Source organism: Pisolithus orientalis, assembly GCF_024613125.1.
Source record: "Pisolithus orientalis strain OTSU chromosome Unknown F5J12scaffold_88, whole genome shotgun sequence".
Lineage (NCBI taxonomy): Eukaryota > Fungi > Basidiomycota > Agaricomycetes > Boletales > Pisolithaceae > Pisolithus > Pisolithus orientalis.
Window position 1 is genome coordinate 82,174 of NW_026260869.1, and position 15,368 is coordinate 97,541.

General features: G+C 47.8%; 2 protein-coding genes across 2 annotated transcripts; both read left to right on the forward strand.

Annotated features, from left to right (window-relative positions):
- Nucleotides 1-10,557: 10,557 nt before the first annotated feature.
- On the forward strand, nt 10,558-10,833 carry F5J12DRAFT_728579 (uncharacterized protein; the record flags this gene model as incomplete). Its single annotated transcript, XM_051741894.1, has 1 exon — nt 10,558-10,833. A coding segment is annotated over one exon (276 nt), but the record flags the coding sequence as incomplete, so codon positions are not given.
- A 1,125-nt stretch (nt 10,834-11,958) lies between these two features.
- On the forward strand, nt 11,959-15,322 carry F5J12DRAFT_682879 (uncharacterized protein; the record flags this gene model as incomplete). Its single annotated transcript, XM_051740274.1, has 14 exons — nt 11,959-12,054; nt 12,110-12,148; nt 12,218-12,284; nt 12,338-12,495; nt 12,563-12,634; nt 12,693-12,754; nt 12,808-13,456; nt 13,518-13,821; nt 13,891-14,232; nt 14,295-14,516; nt 14,578-14,704; nt 14,778-14,851; nt 14,912-14,968; nt 15,024-15,322. Coding segments are annotated over 14 exons (2,568 nt in total), but the record flags the coding sequence as incomplete, so codon positions are not given.
- Between the last annotated feature and the right edge of the window lie 46 nt (nt 15,323-15,368).

Here is a 15,368-nt window from a genome sequence, read left to right on the forward strand (position 1 = left end):
CAACCTACTCAACTCCCCAAGCCACACTAAAGTCTACACCAAGATAGACCTCCACCATGCCTATCATCTAGTCCACATCACAGATGGAGATGAGTGGAAAACAGCTTTCTGCACTCATTGTGGTTCTTATGAGTGGTGGGTAATGCCATTCGGTCTGACTAATGCACCTGTGGCTTTCCAGAAATTTGTTAATAGCATCTTTGCAGCCATGCTCAATGTCTGTGTCATGGTATACCTTGATGACATCCTAATTTACTTGCAGGATGTGGAGCTGCACCATGAACATGTGGAAGAGGTACTCTGCTACCTTCAAAAGCATGGTCTTTATGCCAAGCCAGAGAAGTGTGAGTTTCACTCTGACTCTGTCAAGTACCTCAGTTATGTTCTTTCTCCCTCTGGTCTTGCCATGTCCACTGAGAGGGTTCAGGCAGTCTGCAACTGGCCTGAGCTGCAGAAGGTGTGGGACATCCAATCTTTCCTTGGCTTCACAAACTTCTACAGACAATTCATTAATAACTACTCTGACATCATTGTTCCACTCACTCACCTCACATGAAAGGGTGCTCCTTGGAACTTTTCCAAGGAGTGTCACTCCACCTTCCTCCACCTGAAGGATGCCTTCAGCTCTGCTCCTGTCCTCACACACTGGGCTCCTGACACTCTGCTTACAGTTGAAACTGATTCCTCTGACTATGCTATTGCTGGCATTTTGTCGATCACCTGCTCTGACAGTGAACTCCACCCAGTTGCTTTCTACTCCTGCACCATGACCACACCAGAACTCAACTACAATGCCCATGACAAGGAGCTGTTGGCTGTCTTTGAGGCCTTCCACCATTGGTGGCATTACCTAGAGGGTTCTGCCTTACCTGTCAATGTGGCGACAGACCACAAAAACCTTGAGTATTTCTCCACCTCTAAGGTCCTCACTTGTCAACAGGCCCACTGGTCAGAGTGCCTTTCACAGTTTAACCTTTCCATCCACTTCTGATCTGGCCACCTGGGAGCCAAACCTGATGCACTTACATGCCATTGGGACATCTACCCAAGGGGGGGGGTAGGGACTACATGCAGGTAAATCCTCACAATCTCTGCCCTATGTTTACACAGGAGCAACTCATGTCATCCCTCCATACCACTACCCTCATGGCACCTGTGCTCCACACTGCCATGGTCTTCAATGTTGAGTGTTTGCACTCTGACATCATCTCTGCCCTACCATCTGACCCTGACTCAGCCAGCCATCTTCCAACTCTGACTAAGCCTCAGTGGTCCCTGGACTCTGACAGTCTACTCCACCTTGACAGTTGCATCTTTGTCCCTGACATTGATGACCTCTGCTTTTGAGTGCTTCAGTTCAAGCATGACCATCCTCTAGCAGGCCATTTCAGGTAAAACTGCACCCTAGAACTCATCTGCAGGGACTATGTGTGGCCCAACCTCCACTCCAACATGAAAGAATATGTCAGGTCCTACACTGCCTGTGGACAGAGCAAAACTCTGCAGCACTGCCCCTATGGTCTACTGAAGCAACTCCCCATCCCAGAGAGACCTTGGAACTCCATCTCCATGGACTTCATTGAACACCTCCCCAACTCCAATGGCTACTCTGCCATACTTGTGGTGGTGGACTGCCTCTCAAAACAAGCAGTGTTCATCCCCACCCACAACTCCATCACCTCCACCAAACTCACTAAGCTCTTCCTTACCCATGTCTTCTCCAAGCATGGAGTACCAGCTAATGTCACCTCTGACAGAGGTCCTGAGTTTGTCTCACACTTCTTCCACTCTCTAGGAAAGGCCCTGGATATGCATCTTCACTTCACTTTGGGTTACCACCCAGAAGGTGATGGCCAGACCAAGCAAACAAACCAGACCCTTGAGCAGTACCTTCATGTCTACTGTAACTACCAACAAGACAATTGGGCCAAGCTGTTACCTCTAGTGGAGTTTGCTTTCAACAACATGCTGTCACACACCAAAGGTGTTTGGTGAGGTGGACATGGATACAGCTGATGAATGGAGATGAAGACCATAGCCCTCATGTGAAGAAGGACAGCCAGGAATGTCAGCAGTCATCCCTCACACAAGAACAAGTCATCAGTGCCAGAGAAAAAGAAAGGGAGCAAGTTAAGCACTGGCTAAAATTCTTAAGCACCTGTGTACAGCATTCTGGTTTTTGACATATCTCCACCATTTCTGCAGATACCAAGACCATTCCCACACTTGCTTATAGTGCTCAGCCACATGATCTTACCTTCCAAAATTGGAAAGGATTTGTGCAATCCACATGTTTCTACAGCACTCCCTCCAAAAGACACTCATTTCACTAACTTCTTCTGATATGGCTGCCTCTACATCAATCATTTCACTTGTCCCCTTTGCTAGGGACCATGGCTACATATATCTACCAGGAGTTCCTACCAGCTTCTGTCCTGAAGCATCCTGGTACATCCCACCCTCATCTGTGCCCTCTCAGCCCATCCAGCTTGGACAGCATGTTCTTTTCATCAGTATGACCTCTAGGAGGACGTTCTTTGGTTGCCTCAGGTCTGTCATTTGCTTGGAAAGGTCTTATGTGGTCATTTCAGTCTCTCCAGTCCAAGAAGCATATGGATCCTTCCTCCCTGCTCCCTGCAATGTCTTCATACCAGTCTCGTCCATCATTCTTCCAAGATTGTGACAGCTACAGTATAATCTACTGTTCTCCACTCTCCCTGATTGCATCCATGATGAGTATGATGCACATCTTGCCTCCTTGTTGCAAGATACAGCAGAAGATGCTCCCCCTTCATCCTCTCTTCCAACAGAGCCTCATTCATGAAGTTTTTATTTGCTTCACTGAGAGGATGGTTTGGGGGGGAAAGTTGTGATCCCCTATGCTCCTGTCACCCCACAGACCCCCAAAGCTTGACCCCTGTTGACATCTGACTCACCCTGTCCACTTTTGGATGTACTATATCAGCATCAGATCAGCACTGCCTCTCTGTCATCCCACCTTGGCCTAGAAGTGATCTCTTTGAGATGTGACATGCACAGCCTCCCCCTAATGTGATTCCAGTGCACTTTCTCAGTTCCTGACATTACTTGACTCATACTTTGACATTCTGACTGTCTTTGACTCACCTATTGCTAATACTTACCAATCTTTTGACTTTGCTTACTGATTCTTTGCTTTTTGGCTTGCTAATCCTTACCAATGCTTACCAATGCTTTCCAAGACAATTACCCATCACTTACATTCCTTACTCATCAGTTACCAATCACTTACCAAGTGTTTGCACCTTGTTTTCCAAGGGCAACACCCCTGTACTGTATATAAATCACTGTACTTAGATAATAATAAAAAAAGAAGATGTCAGAGAGCCCCTCTTGCTCACACTTTATCATCACTCAGTAATTCATTCAGCAGCTTCAATAGTTGAGACTTTATTAAGGGTCTAACTATCATCTACTTTGCTTATCCTTGTCTATCATCAATATACTTCACTCCAAGCCCTCCCCAAGCTCAGTGCAGCTTAGGACATTGAATTAAGTTGTCATCCATCCTTCTGTAGGCTGACAGCAGTCTACCCTATTGCATTCTCTTGCATTCCTGCTCCTTCTTCATCAGGAGCACCCCCAACCCTCAGCACTCATCTTTGAGTGTTGTAGCTCACAAAAACCCTCCCAAAGAACAGGTTCTACCATCTAGGTACTGCATAGGCACACCACCACTCACTCTTTTTGTCTTTTGTGTTGGTTTTGGTTGGTTTTCACCACTGAACCACACTTTGACTCACAATGCCAAGTGTGACAACTGGAGATTCTCCTTTCTTCACTAACAAGGGATATCATCCAAACCTGTCTGTGGTCCCTGACCAGAACTTCACCTCTCCAAGGGCTCACAACTATGTCATCAAGCTCTCTGCCCTTCATGACTTCCTCCGCTCTGAAATGTCCACTGCTCAGCAGCACTACCAGGGCCCAGCAGATGCCAAACACATACCTCCACCTGAGTTCAAGGTCAGAGAACAGGCCTACATCAAAGCCAAGTACTTCTGCTCCACTCGTCCTTCAGAAAAACTCTCCAAAAAGTACTTAGGCCCATTCACCATCTTGGCCAGGCCAGGTATGCACTCCATCACCCTTAAGCTCCCTGACTCTATGTGCTCCATACATCTGGTCTTCCATGTCTCACAACTGGAAGCCACAGCAGCTAACCCTCTCCCAAGTCAACAACAACCTCTGCCTCTGCCAGTAGATGTCAATGGTGACCTTGAGTATGAAGTGTCAGAGATACTCAACTCTAAGGTGGACTGCTGTCACTGCCACTGTCAACTCTTGTATCTAGTCCGCTGGGCTGGTTACAAGAACACCAACAAAGAAACCTCTTGGTTGCTTGCAACTGAGCTGGATTACACTTCTGACATAGTCTCTGCTTTCCATGAACACTATCTGCACAAACCTGGCCCATATCAACCTCCACCATAGTACTCTGCCCACATAACCTTCCTCTGCAGGCCAACTCCACCCCTTATCAAACTACCTTAAGTACTTTAGAATTTTCTCTGCTTATCTGCTTCACTTCTCAGAATCACAAGAAATGTCACAGGTCTGTTTTGTAGTAGTACAAAATATACAAAAAAAAAAAAAAAAGAAAAAAAAAGAAAACTACCCTACTCTTCCATCACTTGTTCTCCACCACCCTCCTGTTCTTCTCCACCCTCCTGCTCTCCTCCAACTTCTTCCTCTTCCTCATTATCCCCCTCCACACCCTCATCCACTTCCTCATGCATGTCCTCCCTCCTCCTCATCTCCACCCATTCCACCCACTTGCAGTACAGCCCCCACTCATTGGCTGTCCACTCTGCAGCCTCTGCCATCCACTCTGCTGCTCTTGCCATCCTCTTGAAGGCTGTCACAGCCCTCTCATGTGCCTCCACATACCTCTCCACAACCTGCTGCTGCTGCTCCCACTCCCACTCCACCCACCAGGAAGAGACCCCTGCTCCTGAGGGTCCCTCATGTGGTGTCTCTGGCTCCTCCTTGTCTACACTGCCTACCTCCTGCTCATCATCCACTTCCTCTGTCTCTGTTGCTCTCTCCTTCCCCTTCCCTCACAACCTCTTCTTCCTCTCCCCTTGGGAACCTCCTGTCCCTGCTCTCTCCCATGAAGGCCCCACCACCACCTCTTCCCACATCCAGCTGCATATCTTCTTCTTCTTGTGGCAGGGCATGCAGGCCCTGGTCTTGCCTTGCCCCAGCCCACACTGCCCCACTGTCAGACTTGCTATACAGCGAGTGCAGGGGGCTCTCCTGGTCTCAGTAACCACCACTGAGGCCCCAGGGACCTTCTGGGCAGTGTTAACATTGTACACCACCCCACTTAACCTGAAATAAAATAAGGTCAAAATAAAATAAAAGTATAAGTCAGCTCTGCCTGATTTGCAGTAGTCTGCTACTCACCTCTGCATGGCCTCATCCTGCCAAGCCTGGGCCCTCTGCCTCTGTCTTTCTGCCTCCTCCTCTGCTGCCTTCTTCCTTCGAGCCTCCTCTTCCTCCTCCACTCTCTTCCTCTGCTCTGCCTCCAGTCTCTCCTCTTCCACCTTCTGCCTCTTGGCCTCCTCATGCTTGGCCTTGTGCTCTGCCTCATGCTCTTTCTCCCTCCACTTGGCCTCCTCTCATTGGTGCACCTTCTCCACAGACTTCTCTCACTCAGTGTCAGTGGAGTCATCAGTCAGGATGACCAGCTCTTCATCCATGACTTGGGAATAGTCATGGATGTGACCAGGGGTTGGTTGGGGGGTTTTGCTCTGGTGCTGGGAAGGCATGGTGATGGGAGGAAAGGACAAAGGTTCAGTACCCTGACACATGTTTTTTAAGTGGTACTTCAAACTCTGATGAAGCTCTGCCATGGCTAAAGCCATCATCCTTGAGGCATCAAAATAATCTCAAATGATCAACTCATGTTGATCCCATCCCATACATGTGGCCTTCAGGGGTTCAGGCCCTAAGGGGGGGGCACTGTCATAACCATGTGTTCACTCTAAGTCCTTACTCACTCTGCACCCTCTTCCACTGGTCATTCACTCACTCCACACCAACTCCACCCAACTTCTGTCAGTTGCAAACCATCTCTGCTCTGATGGCTGTCAGACTTGTGTTGCTCTCCTACCAGACCAAATGGACTGTTCTCTGAGGGGTCATGTGACTACCTTTGGACTCCTCCCTGACAGTGCACAGTCAGGTACTCTGCAGTGTGCACACTGCATGGTCCAGCACCTGGACTGTTTCCTTTTCTGGATGTTCTATGTTACCCATTTGTATGTCCTCCATCTACCCTTCATTTGTTGTCTAGGAAGTTATACTTGAAAATCTCTGGGTCTCCATATGTCAGTTCCAATTCCAATTACTGTACCTCCATAGTAGTATAAAAGCATGTACCATACTCCACTGTTCCTCAGTACAAATATCAACTTAATTCCTACTCCCTCTGTCTCTGTCTTCTGTCTGTCAGAGTTACCTCTGTCTATCTGTCTGTACTCTCCCTCTGAAATATGAGGGCTGAGATCATGCAAGGGGGTAGCACACAAGCTAAACCTGACACCCTCACTCCACTCCACCTTTATCTCAGCAGACTTCATTCCTGCCAACACTCTGCCAGTCAGAGTTCAGTTCCTTCTGTCAGACTTGCTTCCAAACCTCTCCCCAGCCCTTGCTTAGTGTCAGAGTTGGTCAGAGTAGGCCTGGACTTGACACACTACCCTCTTGCATGATCTCAGCCCTCATATTTCAGAGGTAGAGACCAGACAGAAAATTGGAGAGAACTCCAACAGACAGAAGATGGAGAGGCATGGAGTAGGAACTTAGGTGATATTCATACTAAAGAACAGCAGAGTACTGTACATGCTTTTATACTACTATGGAGGTACAGTAATCAGAATCGGAACTGACATATGGAGACTCATAAAATTTCAAGTAAAACCTCCTAGACAATGAATGAAGGGTAGACAGAGGACACAGAAATGGGTAACACAGAACATCCTAAAGAAGAAACAGTCCAGGTGCTGAACCATGAGGTGCACACACTGCAGAGTACCTGACCACATGCTGTCAAGGAGAAGTCCAAAAGCTGGACTGGTAAGGGCCACATGACCCACCAGAAGATGGTCTGCATGGTCTGACAGTAGGCTGATACCAAGTCCAACAGTAGTCAGGGTGGAGAAGACTTGCAAACAACAGAGGATGGGCAGAGTTGGTGCAGAGTGAGTGGAATGACCAGCAGAGTAGGGTGCAGAGTGAGTGGGGACTTAGGATAAATGCATGGTTGTGACACAGACTAGAAATCTAGGGTACCATAATTTCACCTAACCACCAATCAATCATCCAAAGACTCTCAATCAATCCTTCCTTTGGTGTTGCTCACCAGCATCTCCATCATCTCCCACTCTGACCTCATCATTCTTCCATTGGCCACATGCATCATAGAGTATAAATAGACAAGAGCTGTGACATCCTCCACTGCCCTCCCCCCACCTCCCCCCCTGTGCAATCCACAAGAATGGCATCTATCCTCGCATTTCTCTACTCAGCAAATGAAAACAGTGGACAATGGGTCATAACTTTTAAGCATCTCAACAATGACATTGAAATTCTGGTCCAAAGCAACATTTTCCCTGTCAACTACACTCTTTCTGAAACTGACATCTACATCAACAACTTCCACTTCCACATCCTCTTTGACCATCACTGCCATCAACATCTCCACTCTCAAGCTTCATATCTCTTTATCCACATTAACTACCACAGCCTGCCCATTCACATTTGGTGCAAGAATGACCTCCATCACATACTAGAGGCCCTTCTCATGTATTTCCCCATCCTACCATCCTCTGTTGACTTTGTCTGATCCCACCACAGGTTAAATAACCAGTTTCCTTACTTGGGGAATCCCAACCACAATTGAGGCCCTTCCCAACATTTCCCATCCACATAGACATTCTTGTCATTAACAGACCATCCTTGTTCACTCACCTTCACTTATTGGAATTGACAATCTCTGAACTAGACTTTTTTTTCTGGATTCTTCCCAACTGCCCTGTGTTGTCCCTTGCCAACATCATACAAACTCTGCTAAAATAAAATGTGCCTCAAACAATCTCTGTACTGCACCAAAACCAATGTATTTCCAACAACCATTTCTAGATTCTAAGTGACTGCCCCCTGACCTCACCCCCTATACCACAGAATGACCTCACCACTGTTTTCAACATAAATTGCTAACCAACACCATCTCATGGCAACACACACAATGCCCCCCCTCCATCAACTGACATCTGAGTTCCCACTCCACAGCAATGCCAATCTCTTACAACTCATGCTCAAGTACTGTGATATAAAAGACTTGCTGGCCTCACATCAACATCCACCACCAATGCCAAGCATGTCAGACACTATCTGAACCACTGCCTCAACATGATCTGCAGCCCCTTCTTCCCTTGCACAGCACATCTCTTCAACATGCTCTCTGCATGCAATGCTGTTGTGTCAGGATCCACTGCCCTTTGGATGTTACTACCCACCAACTCATGCAATTGGTCATCTTCTGACCTTGACATATACATTGTGAGTCAAAGTGAGGTTCAGTGGTGTAAACCAACCAAAACCAACACAAAAGACAAAGAAAGCAAGTGGTGGTGTGCCTATGTGGTATCTAGATGGTGGAAGCTCTTGTTCAGGTGGGTTTTTGCAAGTTACAACACTCAAAGATGAGCACTGAGGGTTGGGGGTGCTCCTGATGAAGAGGGAGCAAGAATGTGAGAGGATGCAATAGGGTAGACTGCTGTCAGCCTACAGAAGGATGGATGATGACTTAATTTGATGTCCTAAGCTGTTCTGAGCTTAGGGAGGACTTGGAGTGAAGTATATTGATGATAGACAACAATAGGCAAAGTAGACAATAGTTAGACCCTTAATAAAGTCTCAACTAACAAAGCTGATGAATGAATTTCTGAGAGATGATGAAAGGTGAGCAAGAGGGGCTCTCTGATGTCTCTTTTTTTTTCTACCTAAGTACAGTGATTTATATACAGTACAGGGGCATTGCCTGTGGAAAACAAGGTGTAAACACTTGGTAAGTGGTTGGTAACTGATAAGTAAGGAATGTAAGCAGTGGGTAATCAACTTAGAAAGCATTGTTGAGCATTGGTAAGGATAAGTAAGCCAAAAGGTGAAGAATCAGTAAGCAAAGTCAAAAGCTTGGTAAGTATTTGCAATAGGTGAGTCAAGGATAGTCAGAATTTCAAAATATGAGTCAAGCAATGTCAGAAGCTGAGAAAGTGCACTGGAATCACATTAGGGGGAGGCTGTGCATGTCACATCTCAAAGGAATTGCTTCTAGGCCAAGGTGGGATGACAGAGAGGCAGTGCTGATCTGATGCCAATATAGTACATCCAAAAGGGGATGGCAGGTGTCAGGTACCAAAAGGGGGTCAAGCCTTGGGGGTCTGTGGGGTGACAGGAGCATAGGGGATTGCAACTTTCCCCCCAACTGTCCTCTCAGTGAAGCAAATAAAACTTCATGAATGAGACTCTGTTGGAAGAGAGGATGCAGGGGGAGTGTCTTCTACTGTATCTTGCAACAAGAGGGCAAAATGTGCATCATACTCATCATGGATGTGATCAGGGAGTGGAGAACAGTAGATTATACTGTAGCTGTTGCAATTTTGGAAGAACGATGGACAAGACTGGTATGAAGACATTGCAGGGAGCAGGGAGGAAGGATCCATATGCTTCTTGGACTGGAGAGACTGAAACATCCACATAAGACCTTTCTAACCAAATGACAGACCTGAGGCAACCAAAGAATGTCCTCCTGGAGGTCATACTGACAAAAAGAACACACTGTCCAAACTGGATGGGCTGAGAGGGGGCAGACAAGGATGGGATGTACCAGGATGCTTCAGGACAGAAGCTAGTAGGAATCCCTGATAAATATACATAGCCATGGTCCCTAGCAAAGGGGACAAGTGAGATGATTGATGTAGAGGTGGCCATATCAGAAGAATTAGTGAAATGAGCATCTGTTGGAGGGAGTGCTGTAGAAACATGTGGAGTATGAGGATCTTTCCCAATTTTGGAAGGTAGGATCACATGGCTGAGCACTATAAGCAAGTGTGGGAATGCATCAGTATCTGCAGAAATGGGGGAGATATGTCAGAAACCAGAATGCTGTACATGGGCACTAAGAATTTTTATAGGCACTTAACCTGCTTCCTTCTCTTTTCTTTGGCACTGATGACTTGTTCTTGTGTGAAGGATGACTGCCAATGTTCCTGGCTATCTTTCTTCACATTAGGGCTCTAGTCTTTCATCTCCATTCATCAGCATTGTCCATGTCCAAGTCACCAAACACCTTTGGTGTGTGACAACATCCCATATAACAGCCAACCACAACTCTACAACCTTCTATGCAAGCATCACTATAACATTGTATGTGAAGGCCACACTAACCACAACAACTACTCCCCTTCCACCATCTTCACTGTCACCACCTTCAAGAACAGGCCAAAACACATCAACATTGTAGTGTCAAAAACATCATCTGCCCTCTCTCCCATCTTTCAATTCCACTCTACTGTTGTCATGAATTTCTTCACTGCTGACTCCCTGTTCTGTGTGTACCCTACCCTCACCCTCCATCACCATGCACTAATCAATACCACCAGCCTCCACAGCTGCACCCTCACCCCCAGCCACATGCTAGCCCTCTTCAAATACAAATTGCAAGGGTTCCATTTCATACATGCAAAGAAACCCTCCATGCACCCTTTGTTTGCAGAAGTTGAGTAAGATCACTAAATGACAATGGCTGGCTATATCACTCAACTTCATGACTGTCCCCCATCACAGCACTCTGCCTGTCACCATGTTCTACTGCTTGGGTATTGTAGATGCTGTCTGGGCTCTCAGTGGACATGTCTGTGGCTCCATCTCATTATGCATCCCACCTATCCTTCACATCATCATCAACAACTTGTAAGACATTTTCCATGTATCCATCTAACAACATCTCACCCCTTCCCCCAGCTATGAAATCTACTACCCAACATAATCCTGCTCACAGAAAGGTATCCTTTGTAGTGTGAATCATTCACACTGCAATCTGCCAAGAATTTGTGTAATTCTGAACTGATAGACCATATTTTCTGTATATTCCATACTGATGGGACATATTTTCTGTAGAATCTGGACTGATGGGACATATTTTCTGTATATAGAGTACCAGTGACAGATGTAACCATACTAGAGATATTTTCTAAATGTTCCCAGCCACCTGCATCCGGGGGCACCCAGAGGGCTAACATTATGACACCTCGACACATTAACAGACCAACATGGGCACTGACAGCAACTTCCACATAATGCACAAGTAGGGAGGTGCAGATATGTAACCCTGCAGGTGTTCAGATACAAATAGACACATAAGCACAGTTCCAAGGCCAGCCAAGTTCACACTACTGGGAACCAGTGGGCTCAACAGGTATGTAATGTCTTGCATGCAAATCCAGGAACAACTAGTGTCGGCATCAACACCGCTCCGAGACCTATCCGTTGGTGCCAAAGGCGAGGACGGCTGAAGAGCAGCCCGTGTTCGGAATCAAAAGTCACTTTTCTTGTTCTGAGTTCTTGGTGGAAAATGTTCCAGATCTTGCGTTGTTAAGACAGCCAGGATCTTTGCGGAGCCGCGACCGTAAAAAGCTCGGAAACACCCGTCGGCGTCAATGCCACGGACAGGACACAACCGTCGCAACTGACACTGGCTACTGAGCGGGGTGTTCAGTGGTGTGCAGAGAGATACTTGAACTAGGAACCGGCACAGCCCCGACAACGCTAAATCCGTTGAGCACGGTGAAAACCCTCTAACCCGCCGGAACACCTCGTGTTCGAACAAAGACACATACTTTCATCTGAATCATGGCAGTCATATCGCTGCCTTTAACTTTCGCCAATTCGTTTTGGACCCAAGACTATCGCAAGGGTCTCGAAGTGTTATATGGCAAACTGGAACAGGTGTGCCCACCCCCGGTTCATATTGTTCTTGCCCTCTTTTGACTGGTTGCGACAGGGCATCGCTGAGAACGACGAAATAATCACTTTTATTTTGGTGAGACGGCTTCCTTCTTCTGCCGTTCGCTCTCTTCACTCGTACTGACCATGGTGCAACTCCACACAGGCTCGTGCTCAGGCAGAGAACCAGATTGCCAATGCTCTACTCAACCCACCAACCATCGGCTCACCAGGTACGTCTGCCACCCTTAACTCCCAACGTAACCGTTGACAAACCCTATTTCAGGCACCGGCTTTAACAGGGATGACGGCGCGTCACTGCTCATGACATTCCGCGGCTTGCAGGACGAATCGGTTGCCCAAGGTAAAGTTCACAAAGAAATTGCAAACGACCTTCAAGCCCTCGTTGCGGAACCGTTCAATAGGTGGGCTCAGACGTACAAGGTATGGTATCGCATGCCGGTGATGTATGCGGTAACGAATATGTGCGTGCTCACATCGATGAATTCAGGAACAACTGTCGTCTAGTAAAAGCAAAGTGTTACACAACTGGGTGCACGCTTATGAGGATGCACAGAAAGAGGTTTGCACACCCTGCTCACGGGTAATCCCTATTCTGACACTTCGTCGCCAACTTGTAGGTTATCAAATTGAAAAACTCATATCTAACCAAAACCCGTAAAGCAGACGAAGCTGAGGATGAGTGCGTTTTATTTCTTGTTCATCATCTCCGTTTGCTCAACACGCTACCTTCAGAGCGCGGTTCGCACCGGGAAATGATGTGAGCGACCACTACACAACATCTCCACACCTTGCGCCTCGCGATACAACACGCACGCCCCAACGCTCCGCAACTGTTTCCGAACGAATTACACAGCGCCTTAAAGAAATTCAACGCAGAGCCGCAGGGTCTATCAGCTCCGCCACGAACGAATCTGACGCCGGCACAGACGTCACCGAAGGGGAGAAAGAATTCCCGAAGGTGGACAAAGGCAAAGGAAAGGCCACGGAACTGTCCTCACCACCTCCGATGTCCCCTCCGTTGCCACCTGCCAAGCTGGACACATCATTGCCACCGCAGCCCTCAACTAACCCAGTCTCGATCATAATGGCCGGGGTTTCATTCCCGCCTTCGGCTTTATCGACTTTACTCACCCGCGCTGCGGCTGAAATGCCCCTTAGGCCCGTGCGGTTCCCTCTTCTCGGCGAATACCCAGATTGCTTCACCGGTGCTGAGTTTGTAGAATGGCTCAACAAGAATGTTCCTACGTTTGAAGGGAACCTCGATATTGCGGAAGACGCTGCGAAGGAGTTAACTGAGCGTGAGGGCTTGCTGCGTCGTGTTGGAGAATTTGGCAACGAATTCGAACATGCGGATGATAGTTATTATCAATTTAGACCCAAGGTAAGCCTTCGTCCGCTCCTTGATCCAAACGAATGCTTGAATTTTATGATTTATTTTTAAGGCATTCGATCTGGAGGGCAAGGCTCCAGAGACTGTCAACCCACCGAAACGAAGCCAGATCGCGGATAATATAATAAAGCGGTCCAATAATTTGGTAAACGTTGTGACCAAGGCTTTGAACGCAACTTCCCAGAACGAGCCTGCATACGTGAGGTTACGCCAGGAGGCGGAGGAGGCTGACAAGATGTATCGCGTTGCGGTGCGCAAGTTGGATAGGCAACGATTGGGTTTGGAGGAGCGAATTGAGGAAGTGTTGAAGACGCTTCAGAGAGGCGAGGCGGAACGTTTGAGGGCTGTGAAAACTGGTCAGTGTTTCTTCTGAGTCCTGTGTACATGCGATGTTTGCTGATCCATTCCATCGGAACCGCATATAGTTCTCCACCAATACCAAGGAACGCTGGCCAATCTGCCTAAAGCTCTCGAACCGACTCTAGAGCGTTCCGCAACATTCATTACGACTTACCAGCCCGAATCGGATTTGACAGCGCTTATTGAACAATACCGTACGGGCCCATTCCGACCTGTTCCCAAATTGTACGAATCCGTCGCACATGATGAATCGGATGTCGTTTTCGGTATTGATCTTCGCAAGTGGGCCGAAGGCGGCTGGTCTGCGCTCACTTCCGGCGAGGAGAAGAAAGATTATATTCCTCCTGTACTTACTGCGCTTTTGGATGCGTTAAGATATGCATATGGGAATCTCCCTAATGATGACGGTTATGTCCTTTCTTTCATGATCCTGCTCTCTTCACTCACGAACTGACATGATGTCATGCAGAGAGACGGAAATCATGGATATATGATGTCCCACTCCCAGCCCTCCACCATCTTCGCGAAAGCTTGAATGCCATTCCACCGGATCAGCCTTTCTCACAAGAGATGCTTTCTAGATTCGACGCACCTATTCTGGCGGGATGTGTGAAGCTCTGGGCGCTTGAACTCGATCCGCCTCTAATGTTATGGGAGGGCTGGGACGAAATTAGGAAGTTGTATCCGACTGGTATGTCTGCCTTGTTCCGTACGTGTAAGGTGCTTGACCGTGATTGGGATGTGGTCGATAGTTGGGTCCACCAAACTCGACGACGAGACGTCAGAACAGCAACATGTACAGGATTTACAAGCTGCTTTGCTGCGCGTTCCAAAAGTCAGCCTCTTCGTCCTCGACACCATAGTCACACATTTGCGCAAGTGAGTGCAAATCTCGTATAATGGAACCATCGTCGTTCCCGGCGTGCTTACCGCATTCTTTTCGTAATTGCAGACTCATCGACACGACCAGTACAGAAGAGGATGATGATATGTACATTGCGAAGTTAGCGTTGTCGGTTGGCAGAAGTGAGTGTTCTGACGTCCGCCATTTGGATTTACTTTATTCCTCCTAACCACTGCGCACAGCGATTATTCGACCCAAAGTCGAGACAGAACTTTCCATTCAAGATCGTCACCCAACGTGTATGTCTCTCACACTAATATCATTGACATCAATGACGTTTGACCTCCGTCGCAGTGTTCCTTATTGACCTTCTCAAAAACTACGATTCTATCCTCCCTCCGACGATCGAACGAAAGAAACGCGAATCGGAGCGGCGCGTGCCCATTAGGAAACGCACTGCTCCCGTGGATATGCGGATGAGTAGGGGCAAGCTTTCGGTGGGGAGTCCGTCGCGGGAAATTCTTGCGGCACAGGAGCTTGCGGCGCAGAAGGCTGCTGCTACTATTACTACTCCAGCAGTAGTGAGTGCGGTTGGACCGGGTGGCCCTCCGGCTCGGGTCACCGCAGAGCCGGAGTCCTTTGAGCCAGAAACGGTCCCTGACACAGAGACGGAGATGGAGGATGTCGCTCCGGAATCGG